This window comes from Borostomias antarcticus, assembly GCF_949987555.1.
Source record: "Borostomias antarcticus genome assembly, chromosome: 14".
NCBI lineage: Eukaryota > Metazoa > Chordata > Actinopteri > Stomiiformes > Stomiidae > Borostomias > Borostomias antarcticus.
This window is the reverse complement of record NC_140247.1, coordinates 5,968,938-5,989,469: the sequence shown is the minus strand read 5'-3', so window position 1 is coordinate 5,989,469 and position 20,532 is coordinate 5,968,938. Positions and strand designations below refer to the sequence as shown.

Sequence of the window (20,532 nt, the reverse complement as noted above, 5' to 3'; positions counted from 1 at the left end):
TTGTTGCTGAAAATAATTAAATATCCCCCCCCATACGCTTCAACTCATGGCTAGCAATGGCAATGGCAGGGATAAACAAACAGAAACCCTGTTTCTCCAGTGTAGCAGGGTTGACACATGCATGTTTGCTTGTAATATATACACTATATGGACACAAGTATTGGGACACCTACACATTACACCTATAGGAGCCTTTATGACACCTACCCATGACACCTATAGGAGCCTTTATGACATCCTATTCTAAATTCATAGGCATTAATATGGAGTTGTTCCCCCCGGTGGAACACCGTGTCCTAACTGCTATAACAGCTTCCACTCTTCTGGGAAGGCTTTCTACAAGATTTTGGAGTGTCTGCATTTTTTAAATATTAATTTATGTCTATCATTATTCTGCTTATAAGGCCATTTTGCTTTGTTTTCTTAATGACTTTGCGATTGTTTCAGCGCTTTGTCTGACAATGACGTGCTTTATAAATATCTCGTCTACACTGTCCAGCAAAAGTCCATAAAAGAATCAGTAGGCTACACAGTTGATGCTGTCAAGTTTCAACCCTGTTATCATGTGTTAGATGTGCATATGTCCATAACACGGTTGACATTTTTAAAAACCTAAACCTGTCCCTCATCTCCCACTGTCAAGAGTAACATTAACACACACAGACTCACACCACCCGAATTCCCAAATATACTCTATTCACGGAATGACCTAATGCATATACAAAGTCACACACCAAAACAACTTTGCAATCTGTTTATTGAATATTAAGGTAAATATTTCACATTAACAGGCTACATAAAGTAGAGCCACTATACGACATGAAATTTACTCATTTTAACCCTTTTTAGTATGTAAACAATTATACATGTATTTACCACTCTAAAAGGTTCTGATTTCTTTCTCTCTTCAGGTAATCATCCTCATCTAGTTCTTGGCTGAGTTTAAATAGCTACGTGGTGTAGAGCCCCCTGCAGCCAAAGAACAGTGTATGTGGGTTTAAGTCAAAATCGCTAAACTACGCAGAGAATGGACCTGTTGAACAGGTAATCACGCTCGTTTGTTCTCAGACATCAGGGCACTGATAACAGCCCTCGCCACATTTTCTATTTCTTATTTGAGATAGGCACATCAAAGAACAGTGTCAGGATCATTTTCTCCAATTCGTCAACCTCTGCTCTGCGCTCTCTGGTCTCTACTAAGTTAACATGTTGCAGTTTAGCTTCTCTTTTTTTTTTTGTCTCTTCATCCATCTTCCTCAGGTGGAATTTCATGTTTGCTGTGGGTCGTGCGATGTGCGCTTGATTGCTGTCGACGCCGTCTAGTTGACATGGTTCAGGTGCACGTGAGGGGCCCAGGTACCGGGCCACACCTTGGAGGGGTAGAAACAGGTTTACATTTACATATAAAATCCACAAAAAACAATCAATATTAGGGTTAGGGTTGTATTTTTTGCCTCATCCAGTTCCAATCAATAGATGGTGTGACTTTGTGGTTGGGCTGGAGAGTGTGTGTGTGTGTGTGTGTGTGTGTGTGTGTGCGCGCGCTGTTGAGGGCGCCTCACCTGCTGTGGGTCAGAGTTGTCTGCATTGTTTGGGACCACCTTGATGATGGGGCTCCATGAGGGGTCGGCAGTGTGCAGGCCGTTGTACATGGGGCCCCCCGGGCCCTCCGCCATGGGGAGGTGGGGGGGCAGCATGGTGCCTCCATACATGGGCATCCCCTAGACAGCAGCGCAACACACGGCTCATAAGACACCCTATTCTAGACTAAACCACACTGTGTGGGTGTGTGTGTGTGTGTATATCCGCGTGCTTGTGTTGGTGCCTGCGTGTGCGCGGGGATACCTTGGGGAAGTCCATGTAGCTGTTGGGTATGTGCTGGGGCTGGTGGTAGTTGTTGGCGGGGTTGGCGATGCCCGTGTCGTCCTGCTCCATGGGCTGGTGCTGGGAGAAGGCCGTCTGCTCGGCCTGCAGCTGGGGGTGCATCATGTGACTGCTCACCAGGGGCTGGGACCAGCCAGACATGGCCTCTGTCACGGCAAACACAGCGGGAGGATTAGGCTCGGGCTCTGCTGATGACTACTGGGAGGGGGGTTGAGTGTGCAATCAGTGTGCACCCCCGCGTGCTCCTTGATTTCCCTGGACCCCCCCCCCCCCCTCTCTCTCTCGTTCGCCCTCCCACTCACCAGAAGCGCTGCCCACTCCGAAGGACCAGATTCCCCCCTGACCCACCGGCGCCGTGTAGTTGGTGGTGAGGAGGGGAGGGTTGACCGTCTGCCGGATCCTGGCCAGCCGCTCGGTGCCGATGGGCGGGGGCACCTTGCGGTCCTGCTGGCTGGAGTTGCCGGGCTTGGGCTGGGGAGGCTGGGCGCCGGCCGAGGAGGACAGGGACGAGGAGGACACCGTGGACGACGGGACCACCTGAGACTCGCCTGGGGGCGAGAGAGAGGGGGGGGGGGATTCAGACAGGAACATTGTTCGTTATGGGACAGTTAGCACTAGGGTCTTCTAGTCGCGCGTGTGTGTGTGTGTGTCCTGTACCAGAGGAGGAGGAGGCGCTCCAGGGGTGTGGGGAGAAGTGTTGCCTGTTGAAGGAGGGCGTTCCCACAGCGGCAGGGCCGTGCAGGTAGACTGGGCTGCCAGAGATACTGGTGGCGTAGCTGGTCAGAGCTGCAGAGGGACACAGGACACACCGGGTTACACCGAGAACACAAAGCAGCGTCTCAAACCAACACGCCGTCTGGGACTACTGCCACACCGGGAGCCAAGGGAAGCTAAAACTCCATACAAATGGTGCACTGTAACGAGCCGCGTCCCTTTTCATTGGGATCCATCCACAATGAGGCGTGAAGAAGACTCCACAGCGAGCCAGCTTCAACTCCCCCCCCCTTACCACCCAGCCCTGGGGGAGGTGGGTCCTACCTATGGGGCTGTTCACCATCCTCTGGGAGGCGGTGCGGTAGCCGGGGGCCTTGGAGCTGTCTGGAGGAGGGGGCATCATGTTCTCCATCTGGCCCATGCCCATGTAGGCGGGCGGGGCCGAGTAGGGCTGCTCTGGGGGGGAGCGCGTGGGCAGGTGGCACGCGCCCCACACCTGGTTGTTCTGTGGACAGACAAACGAGAATGGCAGGTGAACACGGCGAGGGGAAAGTCATTCCCGCCGGAGTCCCTCGCTGGGCGTTCTGTCGCTGGACCCGACGCCAGACGCGTGAGAGTTCTTTCACCGATGCGCTACGTAAGCTACGCTAACTAGCTACGTTACTGCATGCTGCAGATCTCTCTATGGGTCTGGGGACACTTCATGCAAAAAAATCTGGTGCTCAAATCCTGGCAACTCATTGGTTTCGCAGGAATCCCTCCGACACCAATCAGTAACGACTTTCGTGATCAGGCGTTCCCACTTATAGACATGCCCCGCCCATCTAGCCTGGGCTAGCGGCACTCATTTGCTGCTACGACCTGTCACTCTAAATTTTGAACCGTCGATACGCCCTCAGAACACCAGCTTGGGCGGCGAAGTGGCACAGACTCTATTAGGTAGCATGCGGAGCGCATTTGGGTCTGGAGAGAGAGTAGCGGAGCGCCCACCTGGCTGTTGTTGTCGAACATGCTGCTGAAATGGTTGAAGAGGGCGGCCGGGCCGAAGTTGGGGGGCATCTGCTGGGGCTTGCCTCCCCCGTGGACGTGCTGCATCTGGGAGCCGTTCATCATCCCCAGGCCGGAGGGGACCTGGTGGGGGCCGTGCGACTGGGACTGGCCCTGCGGGGGCATGCTGGCGGGCTGGGGAGGGTGGGGCGCCTGGGCCTGGCTCTGGGCCTGTTTGGGGGGCTCTTGCTGGGCGTTGAGGGGCACGAACACCTGCTGCTGATGCTGCTCAGACAGGGAGTAGTACGCCCCCGGGGGCTGCATCCGGTGGGAGACTCGCGGCGCCGGGGCGGAGAAGTGCGGCACGGTGTTGCTGGGGTGAGACGCGACGTGCGAGGGCGCGGGGGCGGCGGGGAGGTGGGGGCCGGGCTGGGGCGCCAGGAGGGGCGGCGGTGCGTCCGCGGAGGAGGAGGGAGGGGGAGGGGGAGGCGGCTGCTGCCGGGGCTCGGGCTTCGGGGGCAGGGCCACGGCCGAGGCGGCGAAGCCCAGGGAGGCGTGGCTCTCGCCGACGGAGGCGGACTGGTTCTCCAGGGAGAGGGGGGCCTTCTCTTTGCCCGGGGGCGCGGTGGCGCCGGACTCCGCCCTGGGGGGCTGGGGGAGGGAGCCCAAGGTGGGCTGGGGGGGATGCGGGGCGCCGCTCTGGTGGGCGGGGGACGCCGTGCCTCGCACCATGCTGCCGCCGCTGCTGACGGCGGTGGCCGCCATGGATACGGCGTTAACCCCGGAGGCTTTGGGGTCTGCGGCGAAGAGCTGTTTCCTGACGGAGGAGGGCGTGGGGGCGCTGGGCTGCGTGTTGCCGGGGGCGGGGCTGGGGGTGTGAGGGGAGGCCGCGCTCGCATGGTTGCTGGGAGCGGCGGGGCCCGACGCCGCCGCGTTGACGCCGTCGCCGTGAGTCAGCGCGGCGGACCGGCCCTGGCCGTTGTGTTTCGGGGAGCTGTTGGTGCTGCCGGGGCTGACCGGCCTCACGGGGAAGGGGCCCCAGGTGCTGGCGGCGGGGGAGAAGGTGCCCCCGAACTGGGCCATGGGCAGCCGGGGGTGGCGGATCTGGTGCATGGTCTGGGCGGCCAGCAGGGCGAGCTGCGGGTGAGCGTAGGCCAGCGGCAGGGACACGGGGAAGGGCTGCCTCACCCCCGACGACAGCCCCTTACCCATCTTCCCCCCCGCCTGGGAGGAGGACGAGGAGGGCTGGAAGGACACCCCCGAGGACGAGACCAGGGAGCTCAGGGCCTTGGCCCCGGCCGAGGGGCCGCCGGAGGCCCCCGAGGCGCCGGGGAAGGGGGCGGAGGCCGCCTTGGAGCCCGGAGCTCGGATGTGGTTTCTGGGGATCAGGTCCTCCAGCTCTTTGGCCGGGTCCTGGATCAGGGCGTTGATGAGCTGGACGGCGTGCCTGGTGGACTCCGTGCCGCCTCTGGAACGCGACAACGACAACACGCAGGGGATCAGAAAACCGCACACGATCAACAAGGTCCCCTGAAGGGCGAATTGAAGGCGACAACAAAGTGTAGTAGCAGTGCGAGCCCACCAGAGGGCGCCCCTTCCTACCTTATGGTGATCATTCTCTCTCCGTTCTTGTCCTTCTGCTTGTCCACGTCGATGTGAGCCCCGGTCACGTCCTGGATGGCGGTGATGTTGCAGCCGCCGCGGCCCATGATCCTGGAGACCACCGAGGCCGGGACCGACAGCTTCTTAGACCTGAGGGGGGAGAGCGCACATAGCAGCTCAAGATCCGGGAGAAGCCCAATAGCACAGAGAAGAGAGTGTGTGTGTGTGTGTGTGTGTGTGGCACCCACCTTCTGACCACCTCCTTCCACCCTTCCTCTCTCTTCTGGCCCCTCTTGGGGCTGGTGAGGCTGAGCTTGCTGTTGGGCGAGGTGATGGGGAGGGACATGGTCTTGAACGGGGAGGGCAGTGAGCTGGGGGCAGACTCACTCATGTCAGGAGCTCTGGAGGGAGGGGGGGGGGGGGCAAGGCTCACTCAGGGTCACTTCAAACAACACAGAATATCCACTTCTGTCTCCACCACTGAATGAGTTTTATTTTGAGCTTTTTTTTTTCTTTTCTACCACATAACATCTCTTTAGAGCTTCTCAAGACCTAGACTTGGCTATTATGCTCAGTTGTGCACGAGAGCCCCCCCTTGTGGCTGAAACTCACTTCTGCAGCGGTTTGGAGATGGAGACGGTGACCTTGTTGTCCACCTTGCCGTCGCCGCCGTGCAGCTGAGGGCAGTGCCTCTTCTCCGGACCGGGCGGGAGGGCGTGGGAGTGGCCCGCCCCCGAGGAGGGCGCCGAGGAAGAGGATGAGGAGGAAGAGGAGGAGTAGGAGGACGCGGAGGAGGGGAGGTCGGGCAGGTAGTTGAGTTCCTGGCTCTTGCCGCCGCTGCTGCTGCTCTCGCTGGCGCAGTCGGTGCTGTCCAGGGGGTCCGAGTCGCTGTTGCCCCCGGCCACGCCCCCGCCTCCGCCCCGGGGCTCCCCGTGGATCTTGTTCTTGTCAGCTTTGTGTTGCGCCAGCGCCACCTGGTGGGCAGAGAGAGAGAGAGAGAGTTCGCACATCAGCTACCGGAGAATGCTTTAGCTTCCAGCGTTCTGGATGGGATCCTCAGTTGGCGCACAGCGCTCCATATGGCGCGACGCCGACGTGACCGTGAAATAGCTTAAGCGTGGGTCGGTCGGCGCCGTAAACGTACCTGCGGGTCCTGGAGGATGATGGGTTCGCTGGGGGAGGAGTCCTTGGTCTTGTTCTTCTTGCTCTTGCGGTTGGTGTTGGGGGTGGTGGCGACGCCGGCGCGCTTCTTGCCAAAGGCGCAGGTGAAGGTGTCAGCGGAGATGCCGATGGTGGTGGTTGTGGTCGCGCTGGGGGGCTCCAGGGGAACGTCAGCTTCTGCGGGGGGGGGGGGGGGGAGGGGGGGGGGGGAGAGGTGTCAGCATCGGAATATATTCATCTGAACGTCTGTATTGTTACTGTGCTAATCCAGTCTTGTCTTTATTGTTGTGCGACTGGTGGCAAATTCGATTTCCCCTGGGGAGCAATTCATTCATTCACTTTCAGTCTATTTAATAGATTAAAGTCAAGCCAAATTCAAATGAGAATGTTAACAGAGATGTAAACATTCCACGTCCAACCTCTCATCTCTTAAAACCCGTTCAGAACACCAGCTAAGTGAGGGGTTTACCTTCAGCCGAGTCCTCCTTCTCCTCCTGCATATCACAGAACTCCTCCTTGGTTTTCTGCTCCTCCTCCTCTTCCTCCTGCTTCCTCTTCTGCTGCTGCTCCTCCTTCTTCTTCTTGCGTTTCTCCCGGCGTTTCTCGCGCTTGGTGGCCAGGGCCTGCTTCTTGCTCTCCGCCCTGGACTGCAAGGCCAAGCACACAGGAACTCCACGTGAGTCAAATCAAACGCACCCATTTTACATACGGAGGTGTGAGTTGACACAATACACTTGTCAGTATCTCCCTTGTGTTTGCTGTTTGAGGGTGAGGCTCGTGTCTGTGTCCCGGGGTTTTTACCTTCTCCAGGTCCAGCTCCTTCAGCAGGATGCTGGCGTTCTTGTTGGCCTCGGCTGCCTGCTGGTCTTTGGCCTTGACGATGGTCTCCATGCACTGGTGGCACTTCTTCAACAGCTCCTGGGACAGAGAGATCAGTTGAGTGTGAGACTGTATCTGTTAGTGCAGAGCTCCTTAGTTGAGTGTGAGACTGTATCTGTTAGTGCAGAGCTCCTTAGTTGAGTGTGAGACTGTATCTGTTAGTGCAGAGCTCCTTAGTTGAGTTTGAGACTGTATCTGTTAGTGCAGAGCTCCTTAGTTGAGTGTGAGACTGTATCTGTTAGTGCAGAGCTCCTTAGTTGAGTTTGAGCCTGTATCTGTTAGTGCAGAGCTCCTTAGTTGAGTTTGAGACTGTATCTGTTAGAGCAGAGCTCCTTAGTTGAGTTTGAGACTGTATCTGTTAGTGCAGAGCCCCTTAGTTGAGTGTGAGACTGTATCTGTTAGTGCAGAGCTCCTTAGTTGAGTTTGAGACTGTATCTGTTAGTGCAGAGCCCCTTAGTTGAGTGTGAGACTGTATCTGTTAGTGCAGAGCTCCTGGTATAGAGGAATGCTGATTCAGCAGAAGGGACCAGGCCTCACCTTGTCAGCGATGGTAGCGATGTATCTCATGCACTCGATGTCGGAGGGGAACTGGTTGACCTCCTTCACCAGGTACTGCACCACCTTCACGTGACCCTGCGCACACACACACACACACACACACACACACACACACACACGTCAGATCTCAGCTCTCAACTGCAACTCCAAACAGCCACCACCCCAACGCTTGGGGTCGATTCATTTCCACGTAAAAATGAACTTTGGAGGGGGGGGGGGGGGGGGATCATCAATATTACACAAAAAATGTTCACTTAGAAATATTGTGTTTAAGTTTTAACAAACTTATGATTCATTCATTTTTCCAGGTAAAATTCTGAATCGGCAAGTGAAACTGAATTGACCAAGACTAAGTGATGCATGGATCTGAAACCCCACCTAAGCCACTGGGCCCAACACTGTGCTCTCTGTACCTTGCGGAAGGCGGCCATCAGAGGGGTGATCTTGCGGTTGTCTGCAGCGTCCACATCGGCACTGGCGTGCACCAGCAACTGGACCACATCAAAATGGCCGCCGTTGGCCGCCAGCCAGAGAGGCGTGTTCCCTTTCTTGTTGCGCACATCGATGTGAGCACCCCTGTACGGAGAGAGAGAGAGAGAGGAGGAGAGACGGAGGAGAGACAGAGACGGAGGAGTTAAAAGAGACAAGCAGGGAAGATACAGTGAGAGAATGACAGAGAGAACAGATGCTGGGAGAGAGATGATCCACCGTTTCTGTACAGATGTGAGGTCAACTGCACATTTTGGGGATATTTCAACGAGGAGGAGGTGTCTGAAACACACAGAAACAGGTACGCACACACACACACACCTGTTGATGAGGAGCTCGCAGAACTTGTAGTGGCCCTTGTCAGCAGCGATAGTGAGGGCTGTGTCTCTGGACGAGGGGACCGGGGGGGCGTTGACGTCTGCCCCCTTGTCCAGCAGCACGCGGCCCACCTCCGCGTAGCCGCCCGACGCAGCCTCCATCAGAGGGGTCAGCCCAGTCTGGGCAGCAGAAAGGGAGGGGTGTGGACAGGAGGAAGGGATGAGGAAAGGAACGGGGGCGAGTTGGCTATTTCATGCAAAAGTAGTGAGATTCTGTGTCCTCCGCTACCCTGGCTAAGGTACGCGCCTCCATTTGGGCTCGGGGTACTGGGCTGACTCTGCGGTGTACATGTGACTATGCTCTTGCCTGCAAACCTTTCCTACACTCCAAGCTGTCAACATGCGGTGCTAGTCGCTGCCTCACCTTGGCCCTGTGAGAGAGAGGAGTGTGTGTGTGTGTGTGTGTGTGTGTGTGTTACCTTGGCCCTGTGTTCCACGTTGGCCTTGCGGTCAAGGAGCAGACTGACCACCTCGGCGCGGCCCTGGAAGCAAGCCAGGGTGAGCGCCGTGTTGCGGTTGGTCTCTATCTGGGCGTTGATGTCCGAGCCCATGTCCAACAGCAGCTTGACCGCGGGCACGTGACCGTTCATGGCAGCCAGCATCAGGGGGGAGATGCCCAGCTTACTGCCCGTCCTGGTGAGAGAGATGGAGGGAGAGAGGGAGAGAGAGAGAGAGAGAGAGAGAGAGAAGGAGGGAGAGGCACAGAGGGAGGGAGGAAAATAGGAAGAAAGACCAGATTGGTGAGTGGGTTATAGGGAACTAATACAGTAGGACCCCACTCAGCCGAACTTCAGAGACCCAAACCTCCCGGTCTACCGGACAGGCTTAAAAAACCTTTTTGAGCCTGCTATCTGGTTACTGGTGGGATTTTCATAACAGTACCTGCATTTAAATCTGTCATAATAAACATGTACTGTATCCTACTGTGAATAAAAACAGAACTCTATGTAGTCTACTATCACGTTTCATTTCTTTGTTACTCTAAAGCGGGAAAATGTAGAGCGCAAACGAGTCGTCTCACTCTAAGTTCTGTATTTGATCAAAGCACGCACTCAAGTGGAAATTTGTTTATTTTATTCTAGGCTGCTGTAGGTCTATTATGCTAGGCTGTATGAGTTTAGTTGGCTATTTGATTGCAATTTTGATAATAATAATTATCAAATAATTAAGGGTATTTATCGGTCTATTATGAGTGTATATGAAACAAGTACACCACTTATTGAATTTGGTGCATTTTAACATAAGTTTCAGTCATCCGGATATTTCAGAGATACGAACGACCTTCTGTCCCGTTGGGTTGGGATGAGTGGGGTCCTACTGTATATCAATCCTGATACACACAGGAAACAGTCCAACAGGCCCCTCCCCCTCACCGTGAGTTGATCTCGGCGCCGGCGTTGAGGAGGATCTTGATGATGTTGACGTAGCCTCCAGAGGCGGCCAGACTGAGGGGCGTGTAGTCCGACACGTTGCGGTGCTCCTTATTGGCTCCCCGCAGCAGCAGCAGTTCCACCACCTGACCAATCGGAGAGAGCCTTGTTAAAGCCTACATGCTCCATGCCGGAGGTTTGGGGCCAAAACAGATGAGCCGCTCTACTGGGTTGACTCATCCCATCATCTCATCTTTGACTGTGGAGGGGGAGGGAGGGAGAGTGGGTGAATGAGCTCCAACCCAATAGGCCAGCCTGGTGGTGGGGGGGGCGTTTACCTCCTGTCTGCCCCCAGAGCAGGCCAGGGATAGGGGCGTGTCTTTGGTTCTCTCTGACTGGGCCTCGATGTCGCCCCCTTTGTCCAGAAGGACCTCCACCACGCCCACGTGGCCAGCAGTGGCAGCCAGGATAAGAGGGGTGAAACCTGGGGGAGAGAAGAGGGCCGGGGGGGTCAGAGAACCAGACGAGAGGTAATACTAATACTATTATTATTATTAATAATAATAATAATAATGTTTTATTTATAATGCACTTTTCATTAGAAAATCTCAGAGTGCTCAGGTCCTGCTCAGGAGCAATAGTCCTGCTAGGAGCCTCTCCGTCTACAATGATGTGAAATCTTTCAGAACAGCTAATTTTGTGTGTGTGTGTGTGTGTGTGTGTGTGTGTGTGTGTGTGTGTGTGTGTGTGTGTGTGCGCGCGCGGCGCCGTGTCTCTCACCCTTCTTGTCCCTGTGCTCGATGTTGGCCCCCCGGGCGATGAGGACGGACACCAGCTCCTCGTGGCCCCCAGCGCAGGCCAGCGTCAGCGCCGTGTCGTGGTTACTCTCCGTCTGCAGGGGCGGGAACACGCAGCCTCACAATCACCAGCGCCCAAACCACAAAGGAGTGTGTGTGTGTGTGTGTGTGTGTGTGTGTGTGTGTGCCTGCGGGCTTACGTGTGCGTCGATGTCCACGGAGGGGTAGAGGGGCAGTACGGAGGGGGGCGAGGCCATGTTGGCGGGCGTCTGTGAGGGTGACTGGGACAGCGGCGTGGGCGAGGTCGTAGTGTTTAGCATGGGCACTCTGCTGCTCACCGCTGGAGCACAGGACAGAGAGAGAGAGGGAGACAGAGAGGGGGAGAGAGAGAGAGGGAGAGAGAGAGAGAGAGAGAGAGAGGGGGAGAGAGAGAGAGGGAGACAGGGAGGGGGAGAGAGAGAGAGGGAGAGAGAGAGAGAGAGAGAGAGAGAGAGAGAGAGAGAGAAAAGGAAAAATGAGTGTCCGTTTACGAGTGTCCCGATACACCCGGAAAATACCGTTCTCTCTCGCCAGCTAAACGAGTAAACGGGCAACACTTACACACACCTGCCATGATATCGTCCAGGGTGTCGGTGAGCGTCTGAGCGGGCGTGGCCACCATGAGTCCGTCTGCGGCCTGCGGCGCCATCATCCCGGCGGGGCCCAGGCCCTGCGGCTGCTGCCCCAGCATCTGCTGGCCCACCAGCATCCTCTGCAGGTCGGGGCTGGCGCCGCCGGGGTAGTCCGCCGGGTTGTAGTCCGGCAGGGGCTGGATGGGCACGAAGGCGGCCTGGAGGGGCGGAGGGGGCGGCTGGGGGTGGGACTGGGGCGAGGGGGGCAGGGGGGGCTGCTGGCCAGCTCTGTAGAGGATAGTGTCCACCTGAGGCAGCTTGGTGTAGTCGTCGTCCTCCTCCTCCTCCTCGTCCTCCTCGTCCTCGTCGTCCTCCTCCTCCTCCTCCTCCTCCCCTTCCTCCTCCTCCGAGCCTTCCTCGTCCTCGTCCTCCTCCTCCTCGTCCTCGTCATCCTGACACAGCGGAGACAAGTCGGGTTAGAAAAGCACGCCGCCATGCTACTCACCGCCCTCGGCGCGCGGAACGCAAAAAAGCCAGACGGTTCTGGGGGGCGCTCGTTCGTCACCTCTTCGTCGTCCTCGTCCCCCGGCGGCTCCTCCTGCTCCCCCTCTCTTAGGCCCTCCTCCTCCGTGTCGGAGCCCGTCTGCATGAGGCCCCTGGCCGTGGAGACGGCTGACAGGGCTCCGTGCGTGGTGGTGGTGGGGGAGGAGGAGGAGGAGGAGGCGTCCCCCCCGGGGCCCGGCCCAGGCCCCGGGCCCTGGCTCTGTCCGGCCTCCTGCTCCTCCTTCAGACCCTTGGCCTCCATGTACTCTTTGGTGAACTGCTGCTGGGTCTTGAGCTGCAGCTGGCGCTCCACCTTCTGAAGCTCCTTCAGGATCTTCTTCTTCTTCTGCACCTGAGGGAGGGAGGGGGGGGGTGGGGTGCACATGCAGAGGCGGGGTCAGCCGAGATGCATTCCCTCCCCCTGTCTTGGCCCCGTCCCAATGGGAGTGGCCGCAACAAACGCGGCGCAAATTTCTCACTCCCGTGTCACTCGCAAAGGGTTTGATCTCGCTCGAGGGTTTTCAACTCGAGTGAATATCGCCACGTCTTTGCATTGACTCCCTATGTCATCTGCCCGCGTGAGAAATTTGCGTCGCGTTTGGTGTGAACACAGTTTTACCCTTCCACGCCGGCCGACAAGACGACATTGACGTCTGACGCCTACAGATGTACCGTTGGAGTGGAAGCATCCCGATAAGCCATGATATCCCCCCATCCAGCCCCGCTGGTCTCTCCTCACCTGCTCCTCCCTGCTCTTCTTCAGCTCCTCGATCTTGTCTTTGGTGAGCGGCTCCCCCTGGATGAGCTCCAGGGACTGCAGCTGGGCCTTCTCGATGGCGCTGATCCTCTGGCCCAGCTCGTTCAGCTTGCCCTCCGTCTCCTCCACGATGCACTCCAGCGGCTGGCACAGGTGGAAGGGGGGCAGCGGGGGCTCCGCCTCGGGGCCGCGCCCCGTCACCGCGCCGGGCTGCTGCTGCAGGGCCGCCTGCCTCTGCTTGGACACGGCTGAGGGGGAGGGGAGGGGAGGGGAGGGGGGGAAGGAAGGAAGGAGGGAGGGAGGGAGGGAGGGAGGGAGGGAGGGAGGGAGGGAGGGAGGGAGGGAAGGCGAGAAGGAAGGAAGGAAGGAAGGTAGTAAGGAGAGAGAGAGGAAGGGAGGGAAGGAAGGAAGGAAGAAAGGAAGGAAGGAGGGAGAGAGAGGAAGGGAGGGAAGGAAGGAAAGAAGGAAGGAGGGAGGGAGGGAGGAGATTAAATCATGAAAGCAAGAAAAGGGTTAGTATGTAGGTATAGTCCCAGAAGTAAAGGGATTATTCTGCAGTCTTCTGAGGCGAACTGTTCTCAGAGGCAGACCCTACGTGATTAAGATGAAGAGTTCTGGGCTCACCTTTGCTGGAGATGGGTGGGGGCGTAGCGATGTTGGACGGGGCTCGGTCGGGCTCCTGGGGGGGCACCACCATGGCCAGGGCCTGGAATGGGACACGAGGAACCTGGGGGGACGGGGACGAGAGAAGCCAGGTCAGTCCCACCCTTAATACTAAATACTCTACTACTACTACTACTACTACTACTGCTTAACCATCCACAACAACTAGACCTGGTGAGTAAACCCAGGATTGCTGTCAACGCTCTGGACCTTGGGGTGACCGGTAGGGGTCTTGAGAAGGGTGTGTGTGAGATGTTTGTGTGTGTGTGTGTGTGTGTATAAAAGCCCCACCGTACCTGAGAGTTGTCATGTGAGGGGGGTGTGAGCTGAGCCAGGTCGGGGGCAGGGACAGACAGGATGTTGTTGGGGTAGTCCAGCAGGTAGGACACCACGTTGGTGTGACCCCCCTTAGCAGCTTCGATCAGCATGGTGGACGCGTCCTACAGGGAGAGACACAGGACCAGGGGGCTCGGCATGAGAGGGGTGGTGGGTCTCGGGCGTCGGAAAAAATAGTCCTGCGTACGCAAACGTCCGGTCGCGGTGAAACACACCGTTAGGAATCAGATATGTAGATCTAGATAGGCTGGATTGGGAGTTGAGAGTGTGTGTGATTGGGAGCGTGCATGTGTTAGAGTGTGTGTGTGTGTGTGTGTGTGTGTGTGTGTGTGTGTGTGTGTGTGTGTGCGCGCACGTGCGTGTGTGTGAGAGAGAGATTGGGAGCATGTGTGAGAGATTGGATGTGTGGATGTGTGTGTGTGTGTGTGCGCACGTGCGTGTGTGTGAGAGAGAGATTGGGAGCATGTGTGAGAGATTGGATGTGTGTCTGAGTGTGTGCGCGCGCGCGCGTCTGACCTTGAGTCTGTGTGTGGGGTCGGACCCGTGCGCCAGTAGCAGCTCGACCACAGCCAGATGTCCGCCAGCGCACGCCAGAGACACCACCGTGTGGTCGTTGTTCGCCGTGGCGCGGTTCACGTTGGCGCCTGGGGGCGGGACAGGAGCAGAGGGGTCACAACTCAATATTCAACTGGTTTACTCACAGTACGACAGCCCTCCGGTCCTGAGCCTTTCCAGAAGATCTGATCTGAAAAAGGGCAGCTGTAGAACTTTCCATGTTCCAAAATGGCACGTTTGGTTCTAAATCTGCTTAAAACCGCCGCGGCCATCGTACGTGAACCTGGCTTCACAGGGGATTAGATCTTCATACATGGTCAATTACAGTAGTAGTATGTGTGGTCATGCTAGAGCAGAGAGGGAGTAGTGATGGCGCCCCCACCCTTGCTGATGAGGAACTGCACGGTACAGAGGTGTCCTGCTCTGGCTGCTTTCATCAGGGGAGTTCGGCCACCCTCTGACTCGTGCTCCTGGGGGACAGGCAGGAGAACACAGTTAGAGACACACAAGAACAGAGACAGGAGAACAGAGACAGGAGAACAGAGAGACAGAGAGCAGAGAGACAAAAGAACACAGAGAGATAGGAGAACAGAGAGATAAGAGAACATTGAGACACTTCATACAGCATATCACAATGGACGGAGAAAATGTCTATTCTATTTGAATTATTACCGTCTCATGTTAGATGGCTAACTTTCTATCCAAGCATTATAATGTAGCTGCACTTCCTAGAGAGCAGCAGCATCCCCCAAAACAGATATACTCTGTAAAACTCTTGCCATTTTACAATGTTTACAAAAACGTTGTGAGCGTCGCACCACTAGTACATAATGTCTGTGGTCTCTAGAGGCATGGAGTTCTGCGTCTCTATCTGGCTTTGCTTGCTGTGCATCGCCATAAACTGAAACAACAACATACCAAACAAGCGTCACTTTTATTCGTTTAGACACCCTGAGAAAAAAAAAAGAAGATGTTTGTGTGTGTTTGTGTGTGTGTGTGTGTGTGTGTGTGTGTTTACCAGGTTGGCTCCTGCCTGCAGCAGCACGTCTGCCACGTCCGTGTGTCCGTTCTCGCACGCGTAGGTCAGCGCCGTGTCTCCCGTCGCGGTGGTAGCGTGGACGTTCGCTCCTGGACACAAGAGGTCAGAGGTGAGCGGCCTAGAAGGTCGGCCGGCTGGAGGACTAAAGGGAGATGCTTACTTCCGCCTCTACAGTAAGCAGCGCAGCGGCTCAACCCTCCCCTCCCCTCCCAGAATCCTCACTTGCTGCCAGCAGGTATTTGACCAGCTCCAGGTGCCCCTCCTGCGCAGCCTCCATGAGCGGCGTGGAGCAGCCCAGCTCGATGTCGGCGCCGGCCTTGATGAGGAAGTCGGCCACCTCCAGGAAGCCCCCGCAGCAGGCCAGCGTCAAAGCCGTCTCCTGGGTCTCCTCCGTCTGGGCGTTGATGTTGGCTCCTGGGGGTGAGCGGAGGAAGAGGGAGTCAGATTCATATCCCTGGTTGAGATTAGTTGGATTAATCCCATGATGATTCATTCCGCATGAGACCTCGCAGCCATTTTGGGTGCCACGGCAGCAGCTTACCCTGCGCCAGCAGCAGTGCCACCATCTCCTCGTGGCCCTCCCTGGCTGCCTCCATTAGGGGGGTGTAGCCCTCATCATTCACCTGGGCACACACAAAGTCAACAGTTAACAGTGTGTGTCTGTGTTTATATTGCATAACCACGCTTTCTAGGTACTGTCGGGCCAGTTCTCCAAGTCCTCTGTCAACTGCAAAGGCTATATAACTACAAAGGTTTCAGTGTGTGTGTGTGTGTGTGTTTGCTGTAGGTATGCAGGCTGTGTGTGTGTGTGTGTGTGTGTACCTCCTCCAGGTTGGCCCCCCTCTCTATGAGCAGTGCCGCCAGCTCCACGTGTCCTCCGCACGCCGCCAGGGTCAGGGGTGACTCGAAGGAGTCGGCGGGCATGTTGACCTGCGCCCCGCTGTCCAACAGCAGCCGCGCCACCTCCACGTGCCCGTCCTGGGACAGAGGAGAGAGACGCGCGGGGGCGGAGATAAGCACCTGAGGAGGAGGCGGCACAGAGACACCGTGCGCGCTGATGTTCTCCTGTGGAGAACCGTTCCCCACTGGCGTGCGCTCCTGAGCGGAGATGCGTTCCACGCTAGCTGTGTACTATCAGGTGACTGGAGAGGGTCTGGTATGATTAAAAAGTAGGGGTGTCATGGTTCTCCAAATCCACAATTCGATGCATTTTATTTGTATTATTATTATTTTTCAGCGCTGACGGCTATGCCGTTGTTAGGCTACGGAGTCTTGATTTTTAAAGAAAAAGACATTTCTCAATAAGTAACTTTTATTTGAATAATATATTTAACAAACATATGTGAATAGTATAATATAAATAATAATGTTTTTGCCCTGACAAATTCTTCTTTAAGAAGATGAGCATGTTCACATTCTCTGGAGAGAGGGCTGCTCTTTGAGCGGTTGAAGCCGTGTCTAAATCTTCTGCAGGGATCTGGCGGATCCCTTCTCCAGAGGCCTGGGTAGAAAAAAAAAACAAAGTCACACAATACAGCCGTTTAATGTAATGAAAGTGCACGTGTGACATTTAGGTGAATCAACTACAAAGATTTAAGTTATTGTGATGGTGTTTCTATTATCATTATTCACGAAATATGTAAATGTTCTTAAATCAAAAAAAAAAAATCCAGATTCGAACATAACTTATTTTAATTATGAGATTGGACAATAATGTGCATTGTCATTGAGCACATACCTGTGCGGGATGCTCTTGCAAAACGTTCTCAGCCGGAGAAGTGAAGATCTCACTCCGAGAGCAGTCGTCTAGGTGGGGTAGACTTCAACCTGACGTGGTCCGCAAGCTCAACAGCCAACAGCTGCAGTAGACTGACACTGAAGACACCCCCTGGTCAGACCCCCCCCCCCCCTCCTCGACCCATTATCCCCCCCAGCAGCCCTCTGCCAGGACCGTTTCTGACTGACCAGTCTCTCAACCCAACTCCCCTGCCCTTCTCACTTGACTCTGAGCACCTGGTCTATACAACAGACAACAGCGGACTATGCACTACTGTACACTACTGTACACTTCAACACTTGAACCTGCACCTGACAACACTCAAGCAATTGAACACTATGCACAACTGTATACTTGAACATTATTTAAATGCACTTCCTACATCATGGACACGGGCATAGTCATCCATGATCAGATGGGTTAAGTAGATGAGGATGATACTGATAGACTGATAGATGGTGGATAGTATAGTAAATTGACAGTTTGGGAACCTTTAAATGTCTAGCCAAGTACCCAAGACTGGAATGAAGAACCGATTAGCACTGATCAAGATATTGTAAGGCCAAGCAATTACAAGAATTGCAATGTACCTGTACCCGTACTTGTTACACATGACAAACTTTATATTATATTCTAGTGCAGTGCTCTTATTCGGGAACTGTTCAGGTATTGGGTGAGTACCTGTACGTCTTTCTATCTATGGCAAATTAAACAGTCACTGTGTCACTGTGCCTCAGATGTCAGGATTGTGCGTTTGAGGAAATGACCACAGACATGGTCGGCTGCTTTTCAGAACTCAAAGTTGTGACTATTTTCAGGGGCTTCAGTACCTGAAACACCTCTTCAAGAATAGTCACATCTTCAAGAATAGTCACATCTTGATCGGAGAGGGTGATGAGGTCCATGACACACTTCTTTAACTGTTTTGTTCCTGTGAGCGCAGAATAAACAGCAGCTTGTTGCACTAAGTAGCATTCAAGCATGTCCTAGCTGGAGTTCCACCTTGTGAACACATCGTGAACCAACTTGTGAGAGCGAAGAAGCATGTCTTGCTTGGCCTTTAAGACAGCTGCTGCAGATGTACTCCGGTGGGAAAAAAGTCACAATCTTCCTGACTCTGCCCAAAAGACAGCACTTCTGGGATGTCAGATTCACTGTGTGCAAAACACCCTATATGTGGTGACAATCCTGCCTTCTTTGTGGCATTGACAATGTTATTTGCTTTACCTGTCGTCACAGGGACTGAGACATTGGGCCTCTCCAGTTTCCATTCCACTAACTGCTCCTCTGCCAGATTTTCACTTGCGTGAACATCATAGATGGGTCGAGATTCAGGGGCCAATACTGCACTCATGTACTCACTCTTAAGAATGTCCCAATACCCCAAACCTATACTAACATCGTCATAACGTTACACTGAAAGTAACTTGCAAAAGCGGAACAGAACGCGGATTTCAGCAATGGAATCGGCATGATTGAAAAGATTGCTCGTGTTTCCTCCCTCACACGCAACCGACGCTCTTTCCCTCCGTCTCTCAGAGCAGGCTCCTCACGCGGGTTGCCATGTTGCGCAATACCTGCTCCATGTTACGCAATACCTGCTCGTGGCGCACTACCTGCTCCCAGCGAGGGAGAGACGAGAGATGTCTCTTCTGAGTAGGGAACAGCGAAAATGCTTCTTAGATGAATATCTTAAGTTAGAAACAGGGCTGGAGTGACAAAAGGTGGAAGATAACATATATAGCCTAGATTAAGCTAGCTGGCCAGCTAATGTTAGTTTACGTTACACAACTTTAGCCTCCTGGAAGCCAGCCTCGTTAGATAGCTTTGAGAGTGACGTTGACAGCCCCAGGCTTGTAGCTACTGGGCTACTGATATTCCTGGCCCTGTGGTAATTGAAAATTGTAATATTATTAAAAGTACTTGTATTGGTACTCGGTATCTGCAAGTACACAAAAGCGAGTACTCCTACTCGGTCTGAAAAAAATGGTAAGAATGGTATCATCCCATCCCAAGTTTGAAGGACTGGATTTTCTATGTCCCATCATCATTACGTAGTGTGCTGTGATGCGCCAGATGTGATGCTCCTCTGCGCTGCTCTGGAGGTCCAGCCACCTGTCGTCAAGGCAATTCTGCATTGTCCAGGCCTTCAATAACATTTGCCATAAGATTCTCATACTGTACCTCGCAGGCCACACGTTCGTGGTCAAATGCGACCTGCTTGGTACTTCATAGTAGTGTGTTTCAAGAATGTTGATTAAATGCTTAAATCCAGCATTATCCACCACCGAATAGGGTCGTATGTCTGATGCTACAAAAAAATATATTTTAACCTGTGTAGCATATGTGACAAACTCTTTTTTTGTGTCACTGATGCGTTCGTTGTTTCTATTGTATGTTTCCATGGAGATGGAAACGGATCACACGCAACTATACATCTCTGTTGAACCAAATGATGCTGCAGCTATAAACTCCATTACTACCTGTCTTCTAGCAATAAATAAATGGATGAGCAATAACTTCTTAAAGCTAGACGAGGACAAAACTAAAATCCTACTGATCGTCCCTAAAACAAAATCTGGGGAAACTGACATCCTGGATTAAACCTGAGGTTACAAGTCTTGGTGTTATCCTAGACTCAGATCTAAGCTTCAAGTCCCATATTAAGATCTTGGAAGCATAGTTAAAGTATGACCATTTATAAATCAAACGGGGGCAGAAAAAAATATTCATGCTTTTATTTGAAGCCGACTCGATTACTATAATGCACTCTTCACTGGCCTCCCCCCAAAAAACAGAGATTCAGCTCATTCACTCTGCAGCTCCACTATTAACCAAGAGGAGAGAGCACATTAGTCTAGTCTTACCTGCTCTGCAATGGCTTCCGGAATAATTAATGATAAAACAATGAACTGGAATAGGCTAAATATTATAATTACGAGTCTGATGGGAAGATGCAATCTGGGTCACACACAACCAAAGTTTCACCAAGATTTAGAAGAATGTAGTGCTGTCAATCGCTTAAAAAATGTCACAATCACAATAATAGGCTGTGATTAAGTTAAAAATACTAGAATGTACTTGTATTTTAGGGGGAATAAGATAAAACAATTAGAATAAAGAAATGCATGACAAAGTGGTTAGAACTATCAAAAGAACATCTGTGTGTATGCCCATCAGCCATGAGGCTGGGCCTGGGCTGGTTTTTACTTAACCCTTTGAATATGACTGCAAATGTTAAAAATATCTAAAATCTTTAAAAAATAAAAAAGCTCTCTCTCTCTCTCTCTCTCTCTCTCTCTCTCTCTCTCTCTCTCTCTCTCTCTCTCTCTCTCTCTCTCTCTCTCTCTCTCTCTCTATATATATATATATATATATATATATAAAACCACCACTCTCTCTCTCTATATATATATATATATATAAAACCACC

At 53.8% G+C, this 20,532-nt stretch overlaps 1 protein-coding gene across 4 annotated transcripts in view; it reads right to left on the bottom strand.

The window, feature by feature from the left end:
* Nucleotides 1-778: 778 nt before the first annotated feature.
* The window catches only part of LOC311317903 (ankyrin repeat and KH domain-containing protein 1-like), a 41,949-nt gene continuing 22,195 nt past the window's right edge, over nucleotides 779-20,532 (bottom strand). For 2 of the 4 annotated variants that reach the window (XM_084449047.1, XM_084449049.1), the window contains exons 8-39: nucleotides 16,145-16,300; nucleotides 15,864-15,945; nucleotides 15,545-15,736; nucleotides 15,302-15,411; nucleotides 14,666-14,753; nucleotides 14,245-14,372; nucleotides 13,689-13,832; nucleotides 13,354-13,456; nucleotides 12,712-12,977; nucleotides 11,995-12,324; nucleotides 11,419-11,881; nucleotides 11,019-11,158; nucleotides 10,802-10,913; nucleotides 10,360-10,505; nucleotides 10,025-10,167; nucleotides 9,071-9,284; nucleotides 8,596-8,771; nucleotides 8,199-8,361; nucleotides 7,765-7,860; nucleotides 7,150-7,266; nucleotides 6,818-6,995; nucleotides 6,332-6,525; nucleotides 5,800-6,161; nucleotides 5,436-5,588; nucleotides 5,188-5,337; nucleotides 3,589-5,053; nucleotides 2,923-3,103; nucleotides 2,542-2,670; nucleotides 2,187-2,432; nucleotides 1,846-2,030; nucleotides 1,563-1,721; nucleotides 779-1,370 (exon numbers count right to left, since the gene is read on the bottom strand). In XM_084449047.1, coding sequence (XP_084305173.1) covers nucleotides 1,320-1,370; nucleotides 1,563-1,721; nucleotides 1,846-2,030; nucleotides 2,187-2,432; nucleotides 2,542-2,670; nucleotides 2,923-3,103; nucleotides 3,589-5,053; nucleotides 5,188-5,337; nucleotides 5,436-5,588; nucleotides 5,800-6,161; nucleotides 6,332-6,525; nucleotides 6,818-6,995; nucleotides 7,150-7,266; nucleotides 7,765-7,860; nucleotides 8,199-8,361; nucleotides 8,596-8,771; nucleotides 9,071-9,284; nucleotides 10,025-10,167; nucleotides 10,360-10,505; nucleotides 10,802-10,913; nucleotides 11,019-11,158; nucleotides 11,419-11,881; nucleotides 11,995-12,324; nucleotides 12,712-12,977; nucleotides 13,354-13,456; nucleotides 13,689-13,832; nucleotides 14,245-14,372; nucleotides 14,666-14,753; nucleotides 15,302-15,411; nucleotides 15,545-15,736; nucleotides 15,864-15,945; nucleotides 16,145-16,300 — 6,822 coding nt within the window. In that variant the 3' untranslated portion in view covers nucleotides 779-1,319. The remainder of the gene's footprint in view (nucleotides 1,371-1,562; nucleotides 1,722-1,845; nucleotides 2,031-2,186; nucleotides 2,433-2,541; nucleotides 2,671-2,922; nucleotides 3,104-3,588; nucleotides 5,054-5,187; nucleotides 5,338-5,435; nucleotides 5,589-5,799; nucleotides 6,162-6,331; nucleotides 6,526-6,817; nucleotides 6,996-7,149; nucleotides 7,267-7,764; nucleotides 7,861-8,198; nucleotides 8,362-8,595; nucleotides 8,772-9,070; nucleotides 9,285-10,024; nucleotides 10,168-10,359; nucleotides 10,506-10,801; nucleotides 10,914-11,018; nucleotides 11,159-11,418; nucleotides 11,882-11,994; nucleotides 12,325-12,711; nucleotides 12,978-13,353; nucleotides 13,457-13,688; nucleotides 13,833-14,244; nucleotides 14,373-14,665; nucleotides 14,754-15,301; nucleotides 15,412-15,544; nucleotides 15,737-15,863; nucleotides 15,946-16,144; nucleotides 16,301-20,532) is intronic. The other 2 variants (XM_084449048.1, XM_084449050.1) reach the window with 1 other exon arrangement.